The 26161-nt window shown below is 47.8% G+C and overlaps 1 protein-coding gene across 8 annotated transcripts in view; it reads left to right on the top strand.

Moving 5' to 3' along the window:
- NFAT5 (nuclear factor of activated T cells 5) overlaps positions 1-26161 on the top strand; it is a 157522-nt gene that overhangs the window by 16775 nt on the left and 114586 nt on the right. Inside the window, exon 1 of one of the 8 annotated variants that reach the window (XM_075939771.1) lies at positions 4731-5031. The exons of 4 other annotated variants lie outside the window; for them this stretch is intronic. In XM_075939771.1, the coding sequence (XP_075795886.1) occupies positions 4959-5031 (73 nt within the window). In that variant the 5' untranslated portion in view covers positions 4731-4958. Of the gene's footprint in view, positions 1-4730; positions 5032-5271; positions 5419-26161 lie in introns of those variants that run through there. 3 more of the 8 variants (XM_075939770.1, XM_075939777.1, XM_075939772.1) reach the window with 3 other exon arrangements.

Below are 26161 nucleotides of genomic sequence, written 5' to 3'. Positions count from 1 at the left end.
TCCGGCAACAGGGAAAACTCCAGCAGCTTTCACTGCTCTCCCTCCGCCAGAGCCTTTCACCGAGCCGGAAAAGGCTCCCCCCATCAGGAAGCAGCGGCACAACAGCAGACTAGAGAAGGGAGGTGGTGCTGGGCCATGGGACAGGCTGGCTACAGCGCGCACCCTGGGGCTCTGCCATTTCTGTGCTCCTCTAGGCAGCGCCTGTCTCCTGCCCAGCGGGGAGGTGTAGACAGACCTATGGACAAGTGCAGTGGTCATTTGGCCTTGCTGCCCTCAGCTTTCCTCCGGCACTTGGAAGTTCTGGGTGTAAGAATTTTCCCATGTTTCTTTCTTCATGGCCGAGGCAGGGTCTCGTCTCTCTGGACCAGAGCTGTGTGCATTCACACTCATCGCCTCTTTCTCAGATTTCATCCTCCCCAGAGGAACTAAGATGCGTTGAGATGCCTCAGCCTCCTTCCACACTGGTGAATTTTAATACTTATCAGGGGTGGGGAACCTCAGGCCGGGGGGAGGAGGGCAGATGCAGCCCCTGAGACTCAGAGCCCCCCCAGCATTGGGGAGCCTGTGCTCCAGCCTCCCTGCTGCCCCACCCTGGGGCTGGAACACACACAAATCTATTAGTCAGGGTCCCGCTAGGCCAGGGGAACGTAGGGAGCATCTTTCTCCTTCTCATTTGGGGCCAAGTCAGCGAGAGGCCTTTTTTTTTTGCTTCTCACCTGTGTGTGGCCCCCAACTGACTCTTCTGTAGGTCAGTGGCCCTCGACCCAAAAAAGGTTCCCCACTCCTGCTTAATACACCTATTATTCACTAGATTTCTTAATCCCCCAACTTCTGCTTTCTTGAAATCCATACTTTCTGTGTGTTTAATTTACGTACACTTTGGTCACTAGATTCAACCCTTCCCTGTTATTTACTTTCTCAATAGTGTTTCTCCCTCTTAGTAGAAAATGTACCAAGAGGAGTTTGTATCTGCCAGGATTCCAGGAAAGCTTGGGAATCTTAGTTTTAATTAGACTTGTCATTCCATAGACTTTTGGGGAGTTGCTTATGTTACCCTGCTAGCTTGTGGTTTCTCTTGTGCTTTGATGATCCTAGAATGTTTCACTAAATCATTAGAGCCCTGCAAATCCATGTATGTGGATGCAGAGATCACAGCTCATTTTTGGGGATATGGATGTGGATACAAACGTTGTGTCTAGACTGGGGATGTGAAATCCTATTTATTTGGTTCACCAGTTAAACGATTAAAGGAAGGGTGTGTATGTGGGGTCCGAAGTGGACCTCTGCCCACAATGGCTGGGGCTAGAGCACTGTCCTCCCAGACATGGGCTGCTCCAGCCCAGCCAGAACAGACCATCCCCCCCCAAAACCTTTCACATCCCTAATCTAGAACCCTGCAAATTTGCAGCTATCCACTTTATATCCATGGGTATCAGCATCCAGGGATGTCAGTGCGGATATCCACAGCTCATTTTTGCAGATACAAATGTTGTATCCATGCAGGACTCTATCAATCTTTGCTTACCTTAGTGCTCTTCTATAAATGCCAATTGCATCTCCCAGTTTTTGTATCTTTTTTAACAGTTCTTATGCTCTTAGCTGCTTGTTAAGCTCAAACTTAGTCATTTAAAATCAGAGCCGACGTTCCCTATTTTGATATTGAGTAAATTTGTCATTGGAAAGCACTTTTAGATCCTCAAACCTGAAATATGAGTTTCTTCGCCAGGCATGAAGCAGAGTTTTCCCCCTCACCTAGTGCTGCCTCTTTTCTTTTCCCATTTCCTGAATTGATTGATAGGTATAATAATATTATGGTTGTGAGAAACATCCCATCCGCTTTGTGATGCCATCTAGGTTATGTCCTCTGTAAAGGAGTTGAATAGCCTGGCTCCCTTTTATACAGCAGGCAGATACGCCTCAGAAAAGACTTATTTTAGAAAAGGCTCAGTGTCAAAAACAAGTTATTGTGTGTCTCCCCCTCCCATCTCCATTTTCACTGCTTTTTCTTTCATAGATCACCCCTTCTCTTGCATACTTTCACCAGGAAAGGGTCCTGTTACCCACACCTGATTTAGTAACTAAGTACGTATACTTTATTTGGGATATAAGATACCAATTAGTTGTATAGAGTACGATCAAGAATGATAACCTTGTAAAGAATGAAAACTCAAAAGTTGTAAGTTTAAAAAACCTAACAATCATTTTGGCACTTTTGTAGCATTTACCCCCACAGAATAGCTGTTCAGTTGGAGTTGTCAGGCTGATTGTCACTGGGACCAGATTAAGTAGTTCAAGGGATGGAAGCCTGCAACATCCTGTTTAAGGAAAAACTAGCAGCACGTGAGCAGACACACGGTGCCATGAAAGACTATGGTACAACAGGTGACATTCCTGGAGAGATGACACAGACTAATGAACAAGATGCATACTGGATAAGAAAAAAAGATTAAGCTGAACATTAGTCACTTTTCCATTCTAACCTAAACCTTATCAACCTACTTCATGGGAAAACCAGTCTATGACAGGTTCTAAATGATCAGACACAGCCAGGTTGGAAGTATGGGACAGAACAAACTTCAAACTCCAGAAAATGTGGCATTTTTCTAAAGCTCTGGAATGGCTTTCCTCCTTCCATCAGCTTTGAGTGATTTCCTTCAAACTGTTGATGGGGGAGAAAATTCAGTTCTCATGGTCTGTACTAAGTATATTAAAACGTGTTAACTGTGTAACTGCAGAATTTTTCAGCAGTTACTGGGGGTGTGGGCATGGCAGCTGATGGCTCCCCACATGTACCGAGAGCCTGTAACCATAAACGTTAACCCATAAGCCCAGGTTCAACTCAACGGTTAAACTTTCACAGCTCCAGTCTGTGCCTGAAGATGAGAAGCTACAGCAAAGGAAGAGGAACAAAGAGCCCTGCAGCGTGCACTAGAGGAGTTTCCTAGCACTCTCTCCTTCACCTGTTGGCAGCTAGCATGCCACCTTGTTCTGCTTTAACCCCTTTCTTTCATTGCACAGCAGCAGGGAGCCTCACTTCACCAGAGATATTCGACTACCATGCGGTACACCTCCCCCACAGCTGCACACGGTGGGAGAGGATCTGCTTCAGGCGTGTGAGACTACACTGCTACCATGAGCATAGGTGCTGGGACCAGGGATGCTCTTGCACCCCCGGCTTGAAGTTGTTTCCATCGTATACAGGGTGCAGAGTTTGCTTCAATGGCTCTCAGCACTTCCACTATAAAAATTTTTCCAGCACCAGGGAATTCACCACATCTCTTCCCTTTACTGCTGGCCTGTTTGAGCACAGGATAAGATCCCCCTCCCTACCTCTGGGCTAACAGGAAGTCTCCATCTGTCCCCTCCACATGATGGACAGCCCTGAGAGCTGCATAGCTTCCTGGTCATTCAGGGTCTCATTGATCTAGCTTGGGGGGGGGGGGGGCAAGGTGAGACCCGTGGGCCAGATCCAGCCTGCAGCTCCCTTGCCAGGACCTTTAGCACATAACAGCTACAGCCACTTTAGAGGCTGGCTGCTCTGGATACTGGGGAGGGAGGAAGGAGGCTTATCGCACTGTCCCCACTCCCCAGCAAAATCTCTCAGCTCCTATGGGCCAGTTTCCAGCCAGCAGGAACTGAGAGATTTTGCTGGGGGGCAGGGGCAAAGCCTCCTCCCTCACCCCCACCAGAGCCAGGTGAAGCAGTCTGGAACCACTGCAGACAGGTAGGAAGCCTGCCTCAGGTTCCTGCAGGGCTGCTGGCTGGGAACCACCTAGGTAAGCACCTCCCAGCCAGAGCCTGCCCTCCACCCCCTCTCTCCCCTCCAAGTACCTTCCTCAGGCCACCATCCACGCCCTCTGGACTCCCTTTCTCCTAGGTCACAGCTTGCTGCCAGACCATGCACCCCCTCTTACATCCCTCCCCCAGGCCAGAATCCTCTCCTGCACCCCCACCCTGCTCCCCTGCCCCAAATCACAGCCCGCTCCTCCCCCAAACTCCCTCGCAGACCCCCGCCCTCTCCTGCACCCCCACCCTGCTCCCCTGCCCCAAATCACAGCCCGCTCCTCCCCCAAACTCCCTCGCAGACCCCCGCCCTCTCCTGCACCCCCACCCTGCTCCCCTGCCCCAAATCACAGCCCGCTCCTCCCCCAAACTCCCTCGCAGACCCCTGCCCTCTCCTGCACCCCCACCCTGCTCCCCTGCCCCAAATCACAGCCTGCTCCTCCCCCAAACTCCCTTGCAGACCCCCGCCCTCTCCTGCACCCCAGGCCCCACCTGAGCCCCCTTCTGCACCAGGGCCCGACCCCGCAGCCCTGGACAGAACCAGGGAGTGTCATCCCCCCCCCGCCTGTTCTGTATCCTTCCGCCCTGGCCTGTTGCCCACTGTGTGTGAGCTGCCCCCCATGCCTGGCCCTGGGTTGGGCTGAGCCATCCCTTGGCTAAGGCTGTTCTGTTTTCCTCCCTCCGCTGAGGCCCAGCGACCCGAAACTGCGCATGCGTAGAACCTCGCGGCGGCCGCCTGTTCTTGCAGCACGAAAGCCCTCTTTAAAGGGCCGGCGGGCAGGCACATGCGCAGAATGACAAGGCCGGCACGGCCTGACTGGATCTGTCTACGCATGTGCAGAATAGCTGACCTTCCCTCCCTCGGCTGTTCCACTCCTCCGCGCCCCTCCCTCGGCTCTCCGCGCGTGCGCAAAGGCGCCGGGTCCGAAGTGCTCGACGTGCGCCAGCCCTCCGGAGCCCTTTCGGTCGGCGCATGCGCAGAGCAGCCGCGGAGGGGCTGGAGCGTTCCGTTGGCCGCAGCCGGATTCCTGTCAGCGGCGGCGGAGCCCGAGCCTGGCAGCGCGCGCAGCCCCCGGTCCGCAGGCAGCGCAGCGCAGCGCAGCGCGGCGCCCCCCTCCCTTCCCCGCGCCGGGGCGGCGGCGGCCCCTTAGCCCCCGCCGGGCCGCGGAGCTGCGATGCCCTCGGACTTCATCTCTCTCCTCAGCGCCGACCTGGACCTCGACTGCCCCAAGTCCCTCTACTCCAAGGGTGAGTGCGGCCGGCGCGGGAACGCGGCCCGGCCGGCGAGTGCGCCACCGGGGGCCGGGCTCGGCCCTGCCGCCTCGCTGCGGTGCACGGCGCCGCCGGCTGAGTGCGTCAGCAGCCTGGCCTAGCGCGAGCCACTGGCCGGGGGGGGGGGGCTGGTGAGGGGCCCCGCGCGGCCAGACGTCAGCCCGGCTCGCGGGGAGGGGGGCGGGGTCACAACCGCCAAACGGGCCGAGGTGGGATTCGTGTCAGGGGGCACCATGGCGGGAGAGTGTCGGGCCCGCTGGGCGGAGCGGGGGGGCTGCTCGCCCTGCTCCCGGGGCGCTGACGCGCTTTGCGGGCCGTCCTGAGGAGGAGAGAGAGGCTACAACTCCCGAGCCCCGGGAGCAGGTGAATGAACCGCCTCGCGTCACGTGAACGTCTGTGTTTGGCAAACGTGGTCAGGAGGAAGCGCCGCTCAGGCCATTCCTCTCATTGACGTGCTCGCTTCACTGGGGGCCGAGCTCGCGTTTAAGTGGAAGATTTGGGTGCTGAGTAAAATAGCGGTTGTGCAGCGGAGGGATGGAAAAAACAGCTTTTGTGTGTCTGAGTGGACATGCCATGACCGTATTTTGCTGCTCTGTATCATGCTTATGTAGGCTGTTACATATTGCGTCCAAGTTAAAAAAAAATCTCTTAAGGTACCCCGTTTTTAAAGGCAAAAAAAAGTTATAAACCTAGGAAATGCTGATGTATGGCCACATTTTAAAAGAAATCCAAACATGTTAATGTATGGAAATACAGTCAAGACACTCAAACAGTTTTAACTCATAATGGCATCATGCAGTAATCATAGAATTGTGACTACTATGTAATAGTTTTGTAGTACCAGGTTAGATTAAAATGATTTTAGACATTGAATTTTAACCTTCCCCTCCCCACTCTTCTGTCGCTACCAGATGGTATTCAGGTGGATGCCTTAACTATGTATTCCACTTTGCCCTAGTTCTAGTGAGAACAATAAACAGTGACAGGTATTTTGAAAGAGGGTAATTTAGCCCATGAATTACATCTGAGTGGAGTTTAACTACAGTGGAACCTCAGAGTTGCAAACACTGGAGTTGTGAACAGACTAGTAAACCACACACCTCATTTAGAACAGGAAGTATGTAATCAGGCAGCAGAAATGCCCTTCCTCTCCCAAATAACCAAAACTCAACCTCAACTGTACAGAGTAGTACTGTGTTTAAATGTAAACTACTAAAAACCTTTTTTTCCTGTTAAAAGGGGAAACCTCCCAATTTATTTCTCCACTCTCATCTGAGGAAGTAGGTTTTGCCCATGAAAGTTCACTATACTAGATATGTGTGTGTGTATACAAATATTGTTAGTTTCTAAGGTGCTACAGGACTACTTGTTTTACTTAAAAAGGGGAATGTTTAAAAATAGATTTGTCAGGTTAAATAAACTGTTTCTGTGCTTGTTTCATTTAAAAGCTGCATTTTTCTTATGCACAGTGAGGTTTCAAAGCTGAATTAAGTCAGTGTTCTATTGTGAACTTATGTAACTGAGGTTCTACTGCATACTGAAAGTTTGAAGAATATAGTGGAATGAAGTAAGGATGTTAAATTGTGGATATCTGACTGATGGTGTAGTCGATACAATTTGTATTGACTACATGATTAGTCAATAAGGACCACTCTGCAGAGCCATAGTGGGGGTAGCTCCAGGAGCCAGCTCGAGCCAGGAATGAGCAGTTACATGGCTCTTACTACATTTAAAATGCAGAGGCATAGCATCCTGGACCAGCATGAGCCAGGACTGTTTGGTCCTGGCTCGTGCTGAGTCCAGCAGCTCCTGTTTGCGGCAGCCAGCTCTGTCTGCCACAAACAGGGGATGCTGCTGAGCAGCCTCTGCCCACAGTGAGCTTTGGCATGCTGCGGACAGGAGCTGCTTTGCAGCACCCTTTCCTATCCCCTTCCCTGCTGTTTCTGATAAAGGCAGCAAGGGGAGCAGGTGGCACTGACTCCTGTTTTCCCTTCCCCTTGCTGTGTCTCAGAGAGAGTAGTCACTAACATCCCTAGAATGAAGACCTTGTAGAACCAGGTGCAAGGGAAGAGAGCTGATTGTCTAGTCAAACTGCTAGTCTCACAGAGAGAGACTTCCCTTCTGGGTAGAGAAGGCCATCTATCAAACTCCTGGTCCAGAGGCAGAGTAAGTTGCAGGGCAGGTTGAGGAAGTGTCACATGGAGGCAACTGGGCCTGTTACAAGACCTATAGACTTCTTTGAAGGAACAATTGTTCTTTAGCTTGTTTTTGTTATGTAGACGAAATTATTAGCACTCTTCTTGCTAAACTCCTCTGTACTGAGTCCTGCTAATTGTTTGGCAAACCTTGCTGCTCTCCCACAAAGTTTGTTTACTTCAGATAATTTAGGACAGTGGCCTCCAACCTTTTTAATCACAAGATCACTTTTTTTTAAATTTAAGTGAAATGTAAGATCTACCTCAACCCCAAATGCCCTTGCCCCACTTCCTTCCCACCCCTTCTTTGAGGCCCTGCTCCTGTATGGAGATAAGAGTACAGAAGTGGGGATAGGAGGAACACCCTGACATCAGAGCCCCCTCTTCTCTCTCCCATGCCCTGCACAGCGAGCAGGCGGCTCTAACGGGGGCAGCTCCAAGGCAGAGGGCAAGAGCAGCATGACAGTGGGTAGAGGGGCAACTAAAGTGTTAGCACTTGATAGCTTCCTGGCCAAAGCAATCAGGGTCACCTGTCAGACTCCAAGCTCTACCAGTAGATTTCAGTCTACTGGTTGGTGACCACTGATTTTAGGATAAAGTGGTCTGACACAGGCTGCTGAATTTCTTAAATTTAACTTGAACCAATAAATGAGCCAGTTTTTAAAACAAATTTTCAGAATATTTGGTTTGTTCTCCAAGTGCCAAAATTTTTGGCTGGATGCATTGTATTTTTTAAATGCAACGAAGTAATTGAACCTGCTTGAAGTGCAAAACTGTTTATGTATACTGGTGATATGCCTTCACTTTTAGTTCTGATCACACCTCTGAAAAGAGAGCAGAACTTGAAAAGGTTTTGAAATGGATGAAATGACAACTAGAAGTTTAAGTAAACATTGGAAAAAATGGGGCTGTTTAATGTACAGAGATTAACCCTGTATCACATGCAGTTTTATTATACAACAGAGTAGATGAAAATTGATTTAAATACAAATCATACTTGTAGGGTTATTTTGTTTATTTGAAATTGACAACCTAGATTAATGCCTAAATGTATTTATTTAAAGCAGTACAAGTTTGCTGCAAAGTTTTAAGGAAAGTCAGACTACTGAAGGTGATAGAAATCACTAAGTACTAGGAACACAGGTGGAGAAAATCTTTCTATATATAAAAAACAATTTTTTCTGTGGGACGACGGAATGACGTAATCACGTCACTCTGTATCCACAGGCTCCGCCCTTGCATAATATCTTTAATTTAATAAATCAGTTGGTTTTAATTTAAAAGTATTTTGACAAACTATTTTTCTTATGCTTCCAGCACACTTAAGGTAGTTTAATTGAATTTGAATTTCTGTTCAAATCCAACTTGACACAAATCTCAAATAAAAAGTTAAGCTATATTGCTTAAATGTATATAGCTATAGTATGTCGTCATAAGCAAAAAGAATTACTGAATTAAAGGCTAGTTAGGGGGCTGTGCCTCCTGCTCGCTGTGCTTGCCAGCCCTCTTCTCACTGACGGGTAGACAACCCTGGATCTCCCCCACCAGCTCGGTTCTCCCCGTCTCCCTTCCCGCAAGTCAGGATCCCCCTCCCCCCATGAGCCAGGGTCCCTTCTCCCCACCCTGCACGAGCTAGGGTCCCTTCTCTCTTCCTGCCATCCTGGGACCTTTCTCTCCCCAACATTAACCCCGTCTCAGCCACAGCACGTACCAGGTCTAGCTGTAAACCTGGCAGCCAGTGATATGCAAGTAGTGCCATGTGCATGCGACACTTGAGGGCACTGCAGCCTGCTGAGGTGGGGAAAACATCAGCGCGGAGGGCTGCTGTCCCGACCTTTCCCCTGTGTGGTTCTGCTTGCACTGCTCACCGTCCCACTCCTGCCCATAGAGCCCAGGGTCCTGTCCATTGGGAGCGCAAGGGAAGGAGCAGACAGGTTGATGCGGCGGCTTCCCCTGGTGGCTCAGCGGTGCTCTGGTAGCCACTGGGGAGGGGGTGAGTCTCTGCAGGGGCAGCCGGACTCTAGGAGGTTGGGCATGGCACACTGGCTTCCCAAGAGCCTGCTGCTGGCACATAAGCCCGGCTGGGAGCCTAGCACCTGTCCCCGGCCTGCTGTTCCGAGCACCATACCATCCCCCCACTGTCATGGCTGCAATGTGGCGTCTGCTAGCTACTGTGCCATGTTTCTTGGCTCTGAAAACACTGTGGGGTGGGTGTGGAGGAAGGGGAGTAGTGGGTTGGTTTAAAATAGCAATTCCAAGTGGCAAGGGGAAGCAGCGAGATCAGGCTCACAGGGAGAGAGGGAGGAGGCAGGTAAGATGCAGTGTGACATAACATCACTGTCATCCTGAAGGAAAAGTTTTCTTTAATAGAGTATATAGAGAGATTTAATTGCGAATCAGGATGTTTTTAATGTTTACTATCCAATGAGAATTAACCTGATGTTAGGAAAATAACTGAAGTGCAAATGCAAACGTGATTGAAGTCTGTTACTTCAATATAGATTTTCTGCTTCCTGATTTAAAATTGGTGATTTACATAATTTTGATCTAAATCAACCAACCCTGTTATAAAACAGTAGTAAAGAATACCAGGGTTTCGTTTTTATGTTTTAGCATTCTATTAGAACAAAGGGACATTCAGTTAAATTGAAAGGCAACACATATAAAGCTAATAAAAGAAAATACTTTGACACAGTGAATAATTTGAGTATGTAGTAACCACGTTATCCTTGAGGCCAATAGTGAGGTTTGGAAAAGTACTAACATTTTAGATGAATTATCAGAACACCGACCTTTATATTCCTTGTCTAATTGCTTGTGTTTAGTGCATAAACTAAAAACTGAGAGTCAGGAAAGAATTCTGGACACAGTGGGAATGGTTGGAAATTGAGGCATCTATGTTTGTGGATATAGGAAGGGGAATATTGGAAAGCTAGGATTTTATAGAATTGATGTACTGTTATTGAGAAGCATAGTCATCCAGCCCTCTACCAGTTGTATTGTTAATTTGTGTTCATTTGAGTCTATTTAAAACTAAACAATATCTTTGCAGTCTGAGACTATTACAGTTTAGTATAATACCCACTCAAAGAATATTGTTTATTAATATTTGTATTAGGGATGAGAAAGTGTAACCATGTATATAGTTAACTGATGAACCTCAGCTTACAGGTTAACCTTCACAGTTACATGCATGCTCATGTGGCATGTCACTGGCTGCTTCAGGCTGGCCTGCCACGTTGGGGTGCCACTGGCTGACCTGCCACACCCAGAGTCCCATTCCAGTCCGGCTGGTCCACTGTGGCTGGCTGTCCACTGGATTTGTAAAGGTCCAGTTACTGGGTAAGCCTACTGCTTAGCAGGGAACTGGTTAACCTTTTACATCTCTATTGAACACGTTAGTTTCCATGTAATGAAGTTCACTTCCAAACTATAGGAAAGATCATCAGTGTTCAAGCAGGCTATAAATATACTTGTTTAAACATTTGGGATGGGCAGCAATATGGAAATATCTATATTGCATTATTGCTAGAGATGTAAAATCCTGTTTAGTTGGCTAACCAGTTAAATGTAGACGTTAGCCAGTTAACATATGAAAGGGGAAAGGTGGGTGGGGCCACTCTAGCCTACCTGGGCTGGAATTGGGCCCTCCTGCCTCCAAAGCAGGCAGGGGTTGGTCCAGCCCAGCTGCTTCTGGCTCTGTGTAGGGCTTCTTAGTGCATGTGCAGTGTGCTTCAGGTGGCATGTAACCAAGATTTATCACCCATTTTGGTCGATCATTAGATTACCTAGCTTAGGGTTCCTAGCTCGTCTACTGATGAGGAGCATGACATGAATGCTGATTCTGCCCTCCTCCATATCTTTAACTATGGTGAGTTAAATCTCAGTAATACAGTGACTACATAGTCAAAGAGAAATAGAGAGGCTGCTTTATGTTTACTTAGAGCTTTTGGATTTTAAAATTTGTGTTGAGAAGAGAGAGGACATTGCAATTATCGATCTGTTGGATCCTTATCATCATGGTATTGAGCATCTCCTAATTATTTAGCAACAGAGCTAATAAAAATAATACTCTAATTTATATTTCTAGTTCTTCTTTGAGTGCTTGTTCATGTCCATTCCAATTAGGTGTGTGCGCGCCACATGTATGGATTCTGGAGGTTTTTTTCCCTTAGCAGTACCCATTGGGCCAGCCGGGAAGCCCCCTGGAGTGGCGCTGCGATATCAGCATATGTATACCCCTGTTGAACCTCCACCCCTTCAGTTCCTTCTTACCGCCCATGATGGTAGCTGGAATGCTGACTGCATTGTTAGTCCCAACCCTTAGTGTCTGCACATAGTTGTTCTTTTGTCTTTCAAATAATTTAATTGTTAGTTTAAATAAGAGAAGGGAGTTCTTCTCCCCTTAGCCTCTCCCTGGCTAGGGAGGGGATGCCTGGACCGCAGGGGTTCAAGCTGTGCGCGAGGTGCTTGAAGCCCATGCTCTGTGGCAACCTGCGTGACTCTTGCCTAAAGTGTCTGGGCGAGGGCCATCATACAGACAAGTTCCACATTTGCAAGAGTTTCAAGCCGAGGCCAAAGCGAGAATGAGCTTGAGCCTAGAGTCTCATGGAGTCCGCTTTGCAACTGCTGGCACTGGAGCGGGCACCTTCGGTTCAAAGCACACCAGCCTTAGTGCCGTTGCCTCTTCGAAGTCCCTGTGGCACCACTCACAGTCTCCTGTGCTGAGGAGAGACAGAGAGATCACAAGGGGAGATCTCTGGAGAGGCGCAGCCACAAAGTGTGCCCCAAGGAGGGGCACTTGGTTTTGACGATGCCCCACAACACCCCATGACTGGGAAGGCACCAGTGGAGTCCAACGCGGAGAGAGAGTCCAGTGCTGGAGGTGGTGATAGAACTCTGGCAACCGTTGACCCTAGACATTTGACGCAGTATGGGAGCTCATTGAATTGACCTCGTCCCAGTGTGCCAAGACCTCGGCATTGCATCAGCAGGCTCATCTTGAACCCCAGGCACCAACCCTGGCACAGCCTGACGTGCTCCAAGCAGTGCTAAGCACCCACTTTGTGGGGACCGCTGCCAGCACCCATTCCTACCTCCGCAGCACTGGGAGCTCCGGCACCACAATGCTTAATCGCTCCGGTTCATCCAGTGGTACAAGGAGGGAGTTTCCAGTCTGGGACTCCAGTACCACCTTACAGTGTCCCCGTGGCACTGTATCAGTCAGTGCCTCCAGACCAGTTATTTCCCGCTGTGACTGTGGCATAGGTGATGTCCCTGCCGGCACTGGGCCCAGTGCACAGGGGGAAACCTGAAGCCATGGCCCAGCACTGATGATTGCATAGATCACCGGCACTGCTTCCGATTTGAAGGGCTTTAGACTTGGAAGCGGAGTCGGTGTTTTCTAAGACGTCTTCATATAGGTCCAGATCTCAGCACTGTTCCTGCTCTAGACATAGGCCCCAAAAGCCCTTCAGTCAGCCAGACTTGGCCACCCCAGTGGCAACCTCAACCTCAGTGACCATTCTGGACATCTTGGGCCTACCACCAGGCCCAGGGCATGCCACCAGATTGGTGTTGGTGGCATCCTGCTGGGAAGTGCCCCCTCAGCCACCCCTCTTGCAAGAGTCCCCGCTTTGGAGTCAGCTCATTCCAGTAGTAAAGACATGGTGAGACCTCCTGTGGAACGGCGGGGGGAGGGGAGCCCCAGGGGAGCCCCATGCCTTCAGCAGCAACGTCGGTGGCAGGTCAGGATGCCCCTTTTGCCGTACCCCGTGAACAGCTGGCAGAACGGGCAGAGGAACAGCTAGGGTTCAAGGAATCATTGTCCTCCTCGTCTAATGAGGCCTTAGCAGATCTTGCCCTGCTGCTTCTGTCTATGGGCCCACCAAGACCTGCTTAGAAAGCTGGCAGGAGGGTAGGACAATGGCATGCGCAGCACTGCAAGCAGCATTGTCACAGGTGTAGTGATGATGAGGAGCGCCTGACTGCAGGTATTGGGTATTCCTCCTGAGGCCCAGAACACCATGCAGCACCTGCCATTTGAAGGATATGGCTTCTTTTTGGACCAGACGGACTTGAGGCTGCATAGCCTCAAAGATTTTTGGGCTACCCTAAAGTCTTTAGGAATTCATACTCTGGCACCACAGAGGAGGCCACTCACCCTGCTCCTGCCCCAACACCCTTCCAGCAAGGCTTCGGTCCTGATAGGGGCAGAAGGAGGGGAAGAAACAATGCCTGTAACGGCAATATTAGAAGCAGGCACAGGGGTTCAAGACTGTGCTTAGAACAGAGGAGTTCAGAGGGAGGGGATTTTACTCCCATTAGTTCCTTATCCCCAAGTCCAAAGGAGAACTATGTCCCATTCTAGACCTAAGGAACCTAAACTTGTTTGTAAAGAAAGCAAAATTCTGGATGGTCACCAGTCTCCAGAAAGGAGACTGGTATGCTGCCCTCTATCTGAAGGATGCGTACTTTCATATTTGTGTTCCCTGCCCACAGGAGATTTCTGAGGCTTACAGTGGGTCAGGATCACTTCGAGTTTGGAGTCCTATTGTTCAACCTCTCTACAGCCCTGAGGGTCTTCACCAAATGCATGGCTGCAGAAGCGGCCTTCCTAAGGAGGCACAGGGTCCAGGTTTTTCCATACTTGGACAGTTGGCTGAAAGGGGTCTTCCTGAGAGGAAGTATTAGATCGTATAGCTCTGACTTGGAGATGGTTCTCTAGCCTAGGCCGCCTCGTAAAGGAGGAGAAATCCGCTCTTAACTCCACGAAGATAATAGAATTTGTGGAGGCCCACCTAGACTGCACTGTGGCAAGGGAGTCTCTTCCTGGAGCCAAATTGATGAATACGAGTTCCATGATCATGGACCTCCAAAGGTCCCCCATGACAACAGTGAGAACATGCGTGAAGCTGCTGGGTCACATAGTGGCATGTACATATGTGGTGAGGTATGCTAGGCTGAAGCTCTGACCCCTACAGAGGTGGTTGTTGAGCATACACAACCCGGCGTGAGCACCACTAGACACGGTTGTCATGCTGCTGGGGGCCGTGCTCTGCTTCCTGGACTGGTGGCTGTTTAGATGCATCGGACACGGGCTGGGGGGCCCATCTGGGGAATCTTAGGTCTCAAGACCTAATCTTAGGTCCCTATGGGAGAGTTCCCTGAACATAAACTTCAGAGCGCTCAGGGCAGTCAAGTTGGTGTGCCAGACTTTCCTTCCCCAACTGAGAAACAGGGTGGTCTTGGTACTGACAGACAACACTACAACCATGTGTTATATCAACAAACAGGGTGAAGCTCACTCCTCTCCCCTTTACGAGGAAGCCCTCCATCTGTGAGAGTTGTGTGTCACCCAGAATATCCATCTCAAGGCGACTTACCTTCTGGGAGCCAGCAATGTTTTGGTGGACAAGCTCAGAAGGTCCTTTTGGGCCCATGAGTGGTCCATCAGACCGGATATCCGATCAGAAGTCTTCCAGAGATTGGGCTATCCCTGTCTGGACCTGTTTGCCACACAGGAGAATGCCTTGTTCCAGAGCTATTGCTTGTACATGGGTCAAGGGCAGGGATCCCAAGGGGATGCCCTATGCATTCAGTGGCCTTGAGCTATTGTACACTTCCCCCATTCCCACAGATACATGAGGTCCTACTCCGGATCAGGAGGCTCGGGTCTGCCACCCGAACCTGTTGTCCCTGCACCTCTTGGCATAGTACCTGTGTGATTGAGGTGGAGCTACTCTGCTCGGAGGAGTTGCTGAGGGTCCTCCTGGAGAGTAGAAAGCCTTTCACCAAGGCAGTGTATGAGGCCAAGTGGAAACGCTTCACCTTGTGGGTGGAGCAGGTGGGGATGGACCCAATGAGTGCCTCAGACCTTCTCATTTTGGATTACCTCCTACACCTCAGACACCAGGGCCTTTCTATGTCTTCCCTGACGGTTCATCTGGCCACGATTGCAGCTTTTCACCTGGGGGAGGGAGATAGGACCGTGTTTGCAAATGTGATGGTGAAGCGCTTCCTTGAAGGGGTGGGCAGGTTGTTCCCCTATACATGCCCGCCGGTACCCCCATGGGATCTGAATTTACTCCTGACAGGTCTTGTGAGGGCCCCCTGTGAGCCCTTAGCCTCCTGCTGTCTGAAGCACCTATCGTGGAAGGTGGCATTCTTGATTGCAGTTACTTCAGCCAGGAGAATATCTGAGTTGAGGGCCCTCACATTGAGCCCATACACAGTTTTCTTTAAGGACAAGGTTAGGGCTACATCCCATCCAGCTTTCCTCCCTAAGGTTGTCGCACATTTTCATATGTCCCAGAACATTTACCTACTGGTTTTCTTCCCGAATTTGCACTCTACGCCTAGAGAACAGGCCCTATGCTCTCTAGACATTAGATGGGCACTAGCGTTTTATATAGAGAGGACAAGAGAGTTTCGTAGATCCCCTCAACTCTTTATTTCTGTAGCAGAGAGGATGTAGGACTCACTGGTATTGGCCCAGTGCTTATCCTCCTGGATCACTTTCTGCATTAGAGCTTGCTATGACCTTGCTGGTAGACCAGCACCCACGCTGATGGCCCATTACATGAGGGCGCAGGAGTCATCCACAGTATTTGTTGCACAGGTGCCCATTCTTGATATTTGCAGAGCAGCTACGTGGTCCTCTGCACATTTTTTCCAGTCACTGCACGATTGCTCAGCAGGCCAGGGAAGTTGTGGCCTTTGGGAAGGCTGTGCCGCAGTCTTTTGCAGACTAGGTGTTGATAGACTCTGACCCCACCTCCTAGGTTACTTCCTAGCAGTACCTTAATTGGAATGAACATGATCAAACACTCGAAGAAAAAATGCTTACTTCTGTAACTGTTCTTTGAAATGTTTTGCTCATGTCACTTCCAAATCCCACCTACCTCCCCTTCGTTGGAGGATTCTGGCAAGAAGGAACTGAGGGGGTGAAGGGCCAGCAGAGGTATTTGTGCGCCGATATAGCAGTGTTATTCCAGGGAGCTCTCCGGCTAGCCCAATGGGTACTGCTAAGGGAAAAAAGCTCCGGAATCTATGTGTGTGGCATACACACATCTAATTGGAATGGACATGAGCAACACATCTCGAAGAACAACAGATACAGAAGTAAGTAATCGTGTGGTGTTTTTTTTTCCCCTTTCCCTTGGGAACACAGAAGAAAGGAATTGTCATACAGGCAGTCCCCGGGTTACATGGATCCGACTTACATCGGATCCCTACTTACAAACGGGGTGAGGCAACCCCACATTAGCTGCTTCCCCTCAGCAGACCAGGGAGACACGAAGCTAGCGCCCCCCCCAGCAGACCAGGGAGACACGGAGCGGCTTTTCTCAGCAGACACCTCAGCTTGAGAATAAAGGACTGAGGGAAGTGAGGTGTGGGAGAATAAAACTGAGCTCTGGAGAAATGTTTGGCTAGAGTTCCCCCTACAATATGTACCAGTTCCAACTTACATACAAATTCAACTTAAGAACAAACCTACAGTCCCTATCTTGTACGTAACCCGGGGACTGCCTGTATTATATCAGACACATCTCTGTCTACACATCTCTATCTAATTTGGTAACCTGTCTGTAACAGTAGCACTTCAGAAGAATGTGCAAGTAAACTTGCAGTAGGCAAAGATCAGGTATTCTGGCCATTATGAAGGTCTCATCCTAACTGATAGTTGAGATCGTCTTAATGCCTGAAATACGAGGTTTTATATCCCTTTCCAAATTTGTTGGCACTAGCTATAGTAATCCTCAGTATTTTTTCTATCCATATGAATGCCTAATTCCACTTTGAGTCTTGCTCAGTTCTTTGTGGAACTCCTTGTGTCACGTTCTGTGACAATCTAATTGTGTAAAAAGTATTTCTCTTAATTGGTTTTGATTTTGCCATCTCTCAATTTCTTAATGAGTTTTTCTGTGCTCTTGTGTTGAGATGATCTGGAGCTTCTGTTCTTTCTTTATTCTATTTATTATTTTGTGTTCTTTTATTTCTCCACTTACTCATCACCTTTATAAGGCTCCTGTTTGCTTTCTGGTTTGTATATCTCAATGTGAGATCATAGTCACGGAGATAAATGAGATCTTCCAGGTAACGAAGACCAATCCCATGAAGGGCTTTGAATATCCAAACAGAAACCCTGTATAATTAAAGCTGAGCTCTTTTCAAGTTGACTCTGTTCAAGGGAAGCCATCATAGTGATATGTTCATAGTAAACTGTCTTGCTTTGTGACAGTTGAACGTTTTCAAGGTTTGTGGCTTGACTCGGGGATATGAACAGCAATACATAGTCATGCCTGGAGGTGTAGGGGGGTGTGTGTGTGTGTGTGTGTGTGTGTGTGTGTGTGTGTGTGTGTGTGTGTGTGTGTGTGTGTGTGTGTGTGTGTGTGTGTGTGTGTGTGTGTGTGTGTGTGTGTGTGTGTGTGTGTGTGTGTGTGTGTGTGTGTGTGTGTGTGTGTGTGTGTGTGTGTGTGTGTGTGTGAAGCCAGGTATATGTTTGATAGGTTGGGGTTCAATTTTCTGCTCAGTTGTCATGGTGGTAAAATAAACTTCGGATTGCTATTGTGCATCCAGTAGCACTGAGGAGTCCCAAAGTATTCAAAGTTTGAGGATTGATTTAACAATCAGAGGGCAGATGCCCTCAATTGTTGTGGGTTCTCTGAATTGTTTTTTTCCTGTCAGCTTCATGTGCCTGTCTTTTGTTCACCTTTAACTTCTGCTTTTCACTCAGGTGCTGATTTTGGTGTAGGTCTTGTTTAAATTCCCTTTCTTCTATGCACAGGAAACATAGAGTGGGATGATGTCAGTGTACTTCTTGCACTTCAGCCTGTTTTCTCACTGTCTCATCAGCTTTCCCAACAACTTCATATAGCTATTGAATAATGTGGGGTAGGGAATTGACTCTTGTGGGACTCCACAGTTGAGGATTTAGTGAAATGACTGTCTATACATAATCTAAGAGGAAGGACTGGAATCATTTCAGATTCTTTTTGTTTGGTGCTCTGTGTATTTGGTGTTCAATACAATTAAATGTAGCAGAGAAGTCCAGTAGCCTATGTCTGAATGTATTTTCTTTGTCTCTAGGCAGGAGAAGATAGTCCACCAGAATAATATGCTGTCTCAGTATCATGTCTTAATGTTAAACCTGAAAGATTTACCATTATGCTGAATTTCAATAACAGATGGGTCTGGTTGGTGTCCCGTGTCCCCCCCCCCCCCCCCCCCCCCAGTTTCTTGATTAACTTAGAAAGTGCGAGGTTAGATGTTGGGTTGTAATGATTGAAATGTCTAGTGCAATCCAGTTGTGGCAGAAGTCTGTTGTGGTGGCTTTCATTTTTTTCATAACTACTGCTTGTGTCATAGGGCTAAATTCTTGAAAAGAAAGGTATTATATTTGTGTCTTGCCCTTGACTTGGTTTTATTGGCCTTTGGTGTCATCCCGAAAGTGGTGATTTACTCTGTGAAATGGATAACCTGAGAACATAGTGTCTCCAGATGTGAGAGAGGCTACCCGTCTGTACTGACAGATGTGAGAAGTAGAGAGAGGGATTTTTAAAGTGGCTTATTGTTTGGGAAGGTTCTGCAGGATATGATTTGCTGCCTTTGTGGCAGTGAAAATAAAAATGGGTCCTACACCAGTTTAGTAAAGAACTCAGACCTGCTAAATCAAACTCTAGAAGATCAGTTGTGGAAGAGTCTATCTTCCCTGTAGTGAAGACCTGGCCTTACTCTCAAAGGGTAACTTATCGTTTTTAATGTCCCCTGGACCAGCAGCAGAAATCTTTTGTTGTGTCTCACGTGAATGATAGCTTTTTCTCAGTATTCTGTATGAGTAGAACAGCTGGTTTAGACTGTAAAACAGACTTCAGACCCAGAAGTGATGATATTTAAAAGTATGCGGTCTGTAATTGAAAAGCAGTATTTTCAAAATAACTTAGTTAGCTGAAGTTTCCATTACGTTGTAATCTTCTGTAAATATGCGAACTTACTTCAGGTATTAATATGCATGAAGTTTTAAGCTTTTACTTCATAGATATAAACAAAGTTTACACTTAATGGTAGAAAAAGGATTGCAACTTGCTGACAAGGTGGCAGCAAGCCAAGAACTGCAAAAAGTGTTACTGAAGCACGTCTATGTTGGCTGTAACTATAGACACTCTAAACATGATCAAGTTGCAGGCACTCTCTTTGGCTTTAAGTTTGTTTGTTAGACTTTCTGATTAAATTAATCAGGACATAGTATTACACACCTATTGTGAATAATAAAGTATTAGCTTGGCTTTAAACAGGTAACGTCTGTTGGCTTAGTAAATAAAAATGTCAATGTCTTTTTGGGCATCGTCACTACAATGACTATGAGCAAAATGCTGTAGTATTTTTTTTTTTTTAGTTCTAAATTACAGGAACACTGCTAATTTAGTCAAAGCTTGACAACTATATTTTAATTTAAGCAGAGGACTTACAAAACTTAAATGGAACTTAAAAAAAAAAGTTGAATACTTTCTGAAGTGAGGCTTAAAAATTAAATTGACCATGTTAGTTTCATTGTCCATTTTCAGCAAAAAGCAAACAGAACAATTAGTAATTTTTAAAATCTAATTTACCTCTCTTGTAATAGTGTAGTAAAACACAAGGTTACTTTTAACACAACGCTGCACCGTGGGTTGCTTACCCACATTGTTTTGCTCTGTCAACGGGAGCTAGCAGTGTGCCATGAAATGTTGACAGTGGGAGGCAGAAAAACTGGTTTGACTGTTTTTCACTTTTGGCGACTTTTGCATGTTGATAACACTTTCATTGCCAAACCTTCCCAGTGCAGACGTAGCCTAAAACAAGAAAGAGATTATGTTTACATTAAAGTGATATAATCTTTAGACTATAGATGGGCAAGATTTGCACCTCTAAGTCATGTTTTACAACATAGTGGTGACATTTATGCCTGATTTGGGGTACATTGTATCTGTTACACTTCGTTCCTATTTGGAAGTCTGTCTTTGCAGCCATGATGCTTGGCAATTTTAAGATGAAATTCTGCAGATTATGAAAATACCACAGAGTAGGAATGTAAAATCTTGTTTAATTGGCTAACTGGTTAAGTATAATCAGTTAACCAATTAAACAATAAAGGAAGGGTGACAGGGAAGGAAAGGCCCCCCAGTCTGTCTGGAGCAGACCCTGCCTGCAAGGCACCTGGGCCCGCTGTGGACAGAGGCTGCCCTGGATGACCGGAGCTGCCCCTGTCGGCAGCGGGTTGCTCATGGGGCTAGAACAGCTCCCTGCCCACAGCAGGTGGGGAGCTGCTCCAGTCCACCTTGGTTATCCAGTTCAACATTCACATCCCAACCACAAGGGCCCCAGTATATCAGGTATTGAGGATTCGGTTTGGGGGCTGTATCTCTGTCACAGTTCAGGGCTACTGCATCTGATTTCCTTCTCCATGGTCCAGTAGTGACACGTGCTCCGCTTCTTACCCATCATCTCTCTTGACTGGAGACCTTTGCCTCTCTCCCTTTTGACTGGAATTTCTGCAAAGAGAATGACTCACTACCAGTGCCACCTAGTGGGCAGGGCATGTTGCTTTCCTTGCTTTCTCATAACTCAGCCCTTTTGGAGCTCTCTACTTTTAGTGACTCCGCCAGATCATGGGTTCAAGTCCACCCCTTTTGGGACACATATAAGGAGTCTAGTAATATGGAAGTTTTCCGAAATTGGCAAGGGCCACAGGGCTTCTCTCTTGGACAGGTGCTTGGGGTCTTCTCCAACTAGGTTCCTTGATGAAGGATAGACATCTGTCATGGTTACCTCTTTAGGGGTTGGTAGAGGAGCTCATGCTCACCCTTTCCATGACACTGTGATCTAGGACCCATTAGTACACAGCTAGTCCCTTTGCAAGGGGGTGGTACCCAGCTGCCTCCCTGAATTGCTTCCTGTCATTGCCTCTGTTACCCTAAGGTGAAGCAAAGAACTGAAACAGAAAAATGAGGTTTCTGACTGTCAAACATCACCAGTTCCTCCTTTGCAGGATTGTTCAGGTCAGATGACCAAGCTTTAGGAAGCAAGTGCTCCTATGGTGCTACTTCCTACGCGTTCAGAAAGTAGGTCAGTTACCACCTCTGTCTGCAACTTAGCCACCTTGTTACCCTTTTTAAGCTTTCCCTCTAGCTTCTGCATATGTGGTCAGGCAGGGCTCCTTAACTCCTCCACAGTGAAGTTTCTATACCCCATCATAGGACCCCATCAAATCAGGCTGCCTAAGTAGGCCAAATTTTCTGTTTATAGCCTCTGGAGGAAAAAGCGTACTAGTCACCAGTATGTAGTAGTACGCAACTCTTTCTAAGCACGTGCATTCTTTCTTGAGATGAAGGCATTATAGAGAAAAATAATACAAACAAAAAGAAAATACATAGAATTATAGAATACTAGAACTGGAAGGGACCATAAGAGGTCATTGAGTCCATTCCCCTGCCCTCACGGCAGGACCAAGCACCATTTATACCATCCCTAATAGATGTTTACCTGACCTGCACTTAAATATCTCCAGAAATAGCAATTTATTCCAGTGTTTAACCACCCTGACAGTTAGGAAGTTTTTTCTAATGTCCAGCCCAGCCTAAACCTTCCTTGCTGCAGTTTAAGCCCATTGCTGCTTGTCCTGTCCTCAGAGGCCAAAGAGAACAATTCGTCTCCCTCCTCTTTGTGACACCTTTTTAGATACTTGAAAACAGCTATTATGTCCCCTCTGTCTTCTCTTTTCCAAACCAAACAAGCCCAGTTCTTTCAATCTTCCCTCATAGCTCATGATTTCTAGACCTTTAATCATTCTTATTGCTCTTCTCTGGACCCTCCCCAATTTCTTCACATCTTTCTTGAAATGTGGTGTCCAGCACTGGGCACAATACTCCAAAGGAGGCCTAATCAGCGTGGAGTAGAGTGGAAGAATGACTTCTCATGTCCTGCTCACAACACTCCTGTTAATGCATCCCAGAATCATGTGTGGTGTTTGTGGGTGGTTTTTTTTTTTTTTTTTTTTTTTTTTTTCAATAGCATCACACTGAGTCCTATTTAGCTTGTGGTCCACTATGACCCCCCCCTACATTCCTTTCTGCAGTACTCCTTCCTAGACAGTTGCTTCTCATTCTGTATGTGTGAAACTGATTGTTCCTTCCTAAGTGGAGTACTCTGCATTTGTCCTTATTAAACTTCATCCTATTTTCCTTAGACCATTTTTCCAGTTTGTCCAGATCATTTTGAATTATGATCCTGTCCTCCAAAGCACTTACAATCCTTCCCAGCTTGGTATCATCTGTGAACTTAATAAGTGTACTTTGTATGTGAATATCTAAATTGTTGATGAAGATATCAACAGAACCCGTCCCAAAGCAGACCCCTGCAGAACACCACTTGTTATGCCCTCCCAGTATGATTGTGAATCATTGGTAACTACTGTCTGAGAACAGTTATCCAGCCAGTTATGCACCCACCTTATAGTAGCCCCATCTAAGTTGTATTTGATTAGTTTATTTGTAAGAAGATCATGCGAGACTGTATCAAATGCCTTACTAAAGTCTAGGTATATCACTTGCATTGCTTCTTCCTTATCCACAAGACTTGTTTTCCTATCAAAGAAAGCTATCAGATTAGTTTTACATGATTTGTTCTTTACAGATCTATGCTGGCTGCTACCTATTACCGTATTTTCTTCCAGATGTTTGCAGATGAATTCCTTAATTACCTGCTCCATTATCTTCCCTGGCACAGAAGTTAAATTGATTTGTCTGTAGTTTCCTGGGTTGTGCTTATTTCCCTTTTTATAGATGGGCACTATATTTGGCCTTTTCCTGTCTTCTGGAATCTCCCCTGTCGTCAGTGATTTTTTCAAAGATGACAGCTAAAGGCTCAGATACCTCCTCTATCAGCTCCTTGAGTATTCTAGGATGCGTTTCATCCAGCCCTGGTGACTTGCAGACGTCTAACTTTTCTAAGTAATTTTAACTTGTTCTTTTTTAAAATTTTATCTAAAACAACCTTCCCACTACCATTCACTATGTTAGGTATTCCTTCATCATCAGACTTCTTGGTGAAGACCGAAACAAAGAAGTCATTAAGCACCTCTGCCATTTCCAAGTTTCCTGTTACTGTTTCTCTTCTTCACTGAGCAATGGGCCTAGCCTGTCCTTGGTCTTCCTCCTGCTTCTAATATATTTATAGAATGTCTTGTTACCCTTTATGTCTGTAGCTAGTTTGAGCTTGTTTTGTACCTTTGCCTTTCTAATCTTGCCCCTGCATATCTGTATTGTTTCTTATAGTCATCCTTTGTAATTTGACCTAGTTTCTACTTTTTATGAGGCTCTTTTTTTTTGTTTGTTTGTTTTTAATTTTTAGATCATGCAAGATTTCCTGGTTAAGCCAAGGCAGTCTTTTGCCATGCTTTCTATCTTTCTTATGCAGTAGAATAGTTTGCTTTTGGGCCCTTAATAATGTCCCTTTGAAAAACTGCCAACTCTGTTCAGTTGTTTTTCCTCTTAAGGTGTGCTTAGACTACAGGGATTTTTCGAAAAAAGTGGCCTTTTTTCAAAAAACGTTCACCCTGTCTAGACCGCCGTTGGGTCCTTTCAAAATTAAATTGAAAGAACTTGGTGGGTTTTTTGACAGCGGTTAACTTCATTTTATGAGGAAGAACACCTTTTTTGAAAGAGAACTTTTGAAAAAAAGCTTGTGTGGATGCAGGGGAGCTTTCCCCCCCAAAAAAAGGGGGCCTCCAGGGAAAAGCTCTGGTGGACACTCCTTGCCAGACCTTTCACTTCTATTGTTTCTGTCTATAGCTATCTCTTAAAGGCACAGGCAGCCAGGAGAATCATTGTGGCAGGAAGCCAGCTCCAAGCAGGACCCTGACTGCTTAGCTCTTCCTGATAGGCCCACTCAGAGCCATGTCACAGGCACAAGCCCCCTGAGACCTCCCTGGCCCTTCCAGGGACACATCCCAGGCACCAAACACCAGGCACCGTCATGGTCTGGCCCCAAGATCAAAACCCTCTTGGAGCTCTGGTCCAAGGAGGAGTCTCTGTAGGCCCTGCAGTCCAGGAGGAGAAACGCGGACACTCATGCCAGAATGGCTGATTGCCTTGCTAAGAGAGGCCACCACTCCTGCATACTAGACGAAGTGAGAACAAAGGTCAAGGAGCTGCGGCAAGGAGCTGCGGCAGGGGTATGTCAGGGCCCGTGAGCGCAGCTCTCGCTCTGGGGAAGCACCACAGTACTCCGCATATTATGAGGACCTGGACCAGATCCTGGTGCGGGGGGAGCCCCTGATTCTAGAGAAGGTAGTGGAGTCTGGGATGGAGAGACCTGTGCAACAGTGACCGCAGCTCCAAGATGACATCCATGAAGACCAGCAGCTCCAGGATGAGGAGGATTATTCCAAGAGGCCTCCCAGACGTCTTTAGACACTGGAGAGGGGAGGGAACCTCAGGTGAGTGCTGTGAGATCGCAACGCACACAGAGCAGGGGAGGCGGGAGCAAAGGGGACGGAGTGCTATTGTGACGCATCATGCTGATCACACCACTCCTTCCCCCACATGGATGCAAGGCATCACCTTCTCCTGCAGACAGTGCTGCCAGGTGCAGGCATGGACTGGGGGCCCTGGGAGGGCCAGGCATCTCCAGGCCTCTCTGTAACCTGTGGGAACCCAACTGTGGCCCGACACTTCTCTGTGCTGCTTGGCCATGGTGGGGGGAGGCAGGATGGTGGCCTGTACACCTCTGGACTCCAGTGAGGCTGTGGCTGCTGGCCAGGCCACATCAGGCCTTGCTGAGAGAACATCAGCATCGCCTGACCCTAGAACACTGCTGTGAAGGACAGCCTGCCCTCAGGGACAGCATGACTATGCATGATTGACTGCTTTTCCCTCTTGTCCTCCACAGCTAGGCCAGCCATCCAGGAGGGGCGAGCCACACCTGTCCCACCACCCAGATGTCTGCATGGAAGCCAGTGGCACTGGCGCACATATCTGGAACTTACACGCCAGAACATCACGGTCCTCCAAAGGATGCAGGACACCTTGTCCGAAAGGATGGAGTCAGAGGCAGAGTGGTGCAATCGTGTGCTGGACAAGTTCATCCAGCAGCACACACTATTTGTGCTGCTATCGGGGAGGTGATGCCCTTCTCAGATCCTGTCCCTGTTGCTGCTCCTCCTGCTCAACCTGGTCTCCCCCTGTTGCCCTCTACTCACTGCCCTCCCTCACCTCCTGCCATCCCAGACCCAGGTGCAGCCCCACCACCTGCCCAGTCCCTTATTGTCCCAGTTCATATGCAAGGCCGTTTCCAAAGAGTCTCCCGTTCCCGAGGTGGCAGGAGCTATTCATCCAGGTGGCACCCTCAGCCCTGAGCCACCCTTCCCCCCTCCACCTTCCAGGTTTACAACCCACCTTCCCACCAGTGCGGGAAACACTTTATTTTTTTACATTATTTTTCATAACGAGAGAGTGATACTGTTTGCTATGTTGAACTTTGCATTAAACTGTTAGCATTTTGAAAATCACACCTGTGTCTCTGTGTGTATGTCCACAAAGTGGGGCAGGGATGAGTTGGAGGGGAAGGTACTGGGGGCAAGGAGCAAGCCCCCATTTGGAAGGCCCTGGGGAAAGTAATTGGTCTCCTTGGGAGAATGTCTCCCTGAGGGCCTCCCGAATGCGCAATCCTGACTGGTTGGCCTGGCAGATGGCAGCTGTCCAGGGCTGCTCCAACTGCCTCCCCTCCACATCACCCCGTGTCCCTCACCGTGGGAGGAAGGCCTCCCCTTTCCTCTTCACCAGGTTGTGCAGCACACAACAGGCAGCAACCACCTCGGGGATATTGCGTTCTCCCATGTCCAGGCAAGTGAGCAGGTACCTAAACCTCCCCTT

Source organism: Pelodiscus sinensis, chromosome 12 (assembly GCF_049634645.1).
Source record: "Pelodiscus sinensis isolate JC-2024 chromosome 12, ASM4963464v1, whole genome shotgun sequence".
Taxonomy (NCBI): Eukaryota; Metazoa; Chordata; order Testudines; family Trionychidae; genus Pelodiscus; species Pelodiscus sinensis.
Note: the sequence above shows the minus strand (reverse complement) of the source record. Positions and strands in the feature narration are given on the sequence as shown.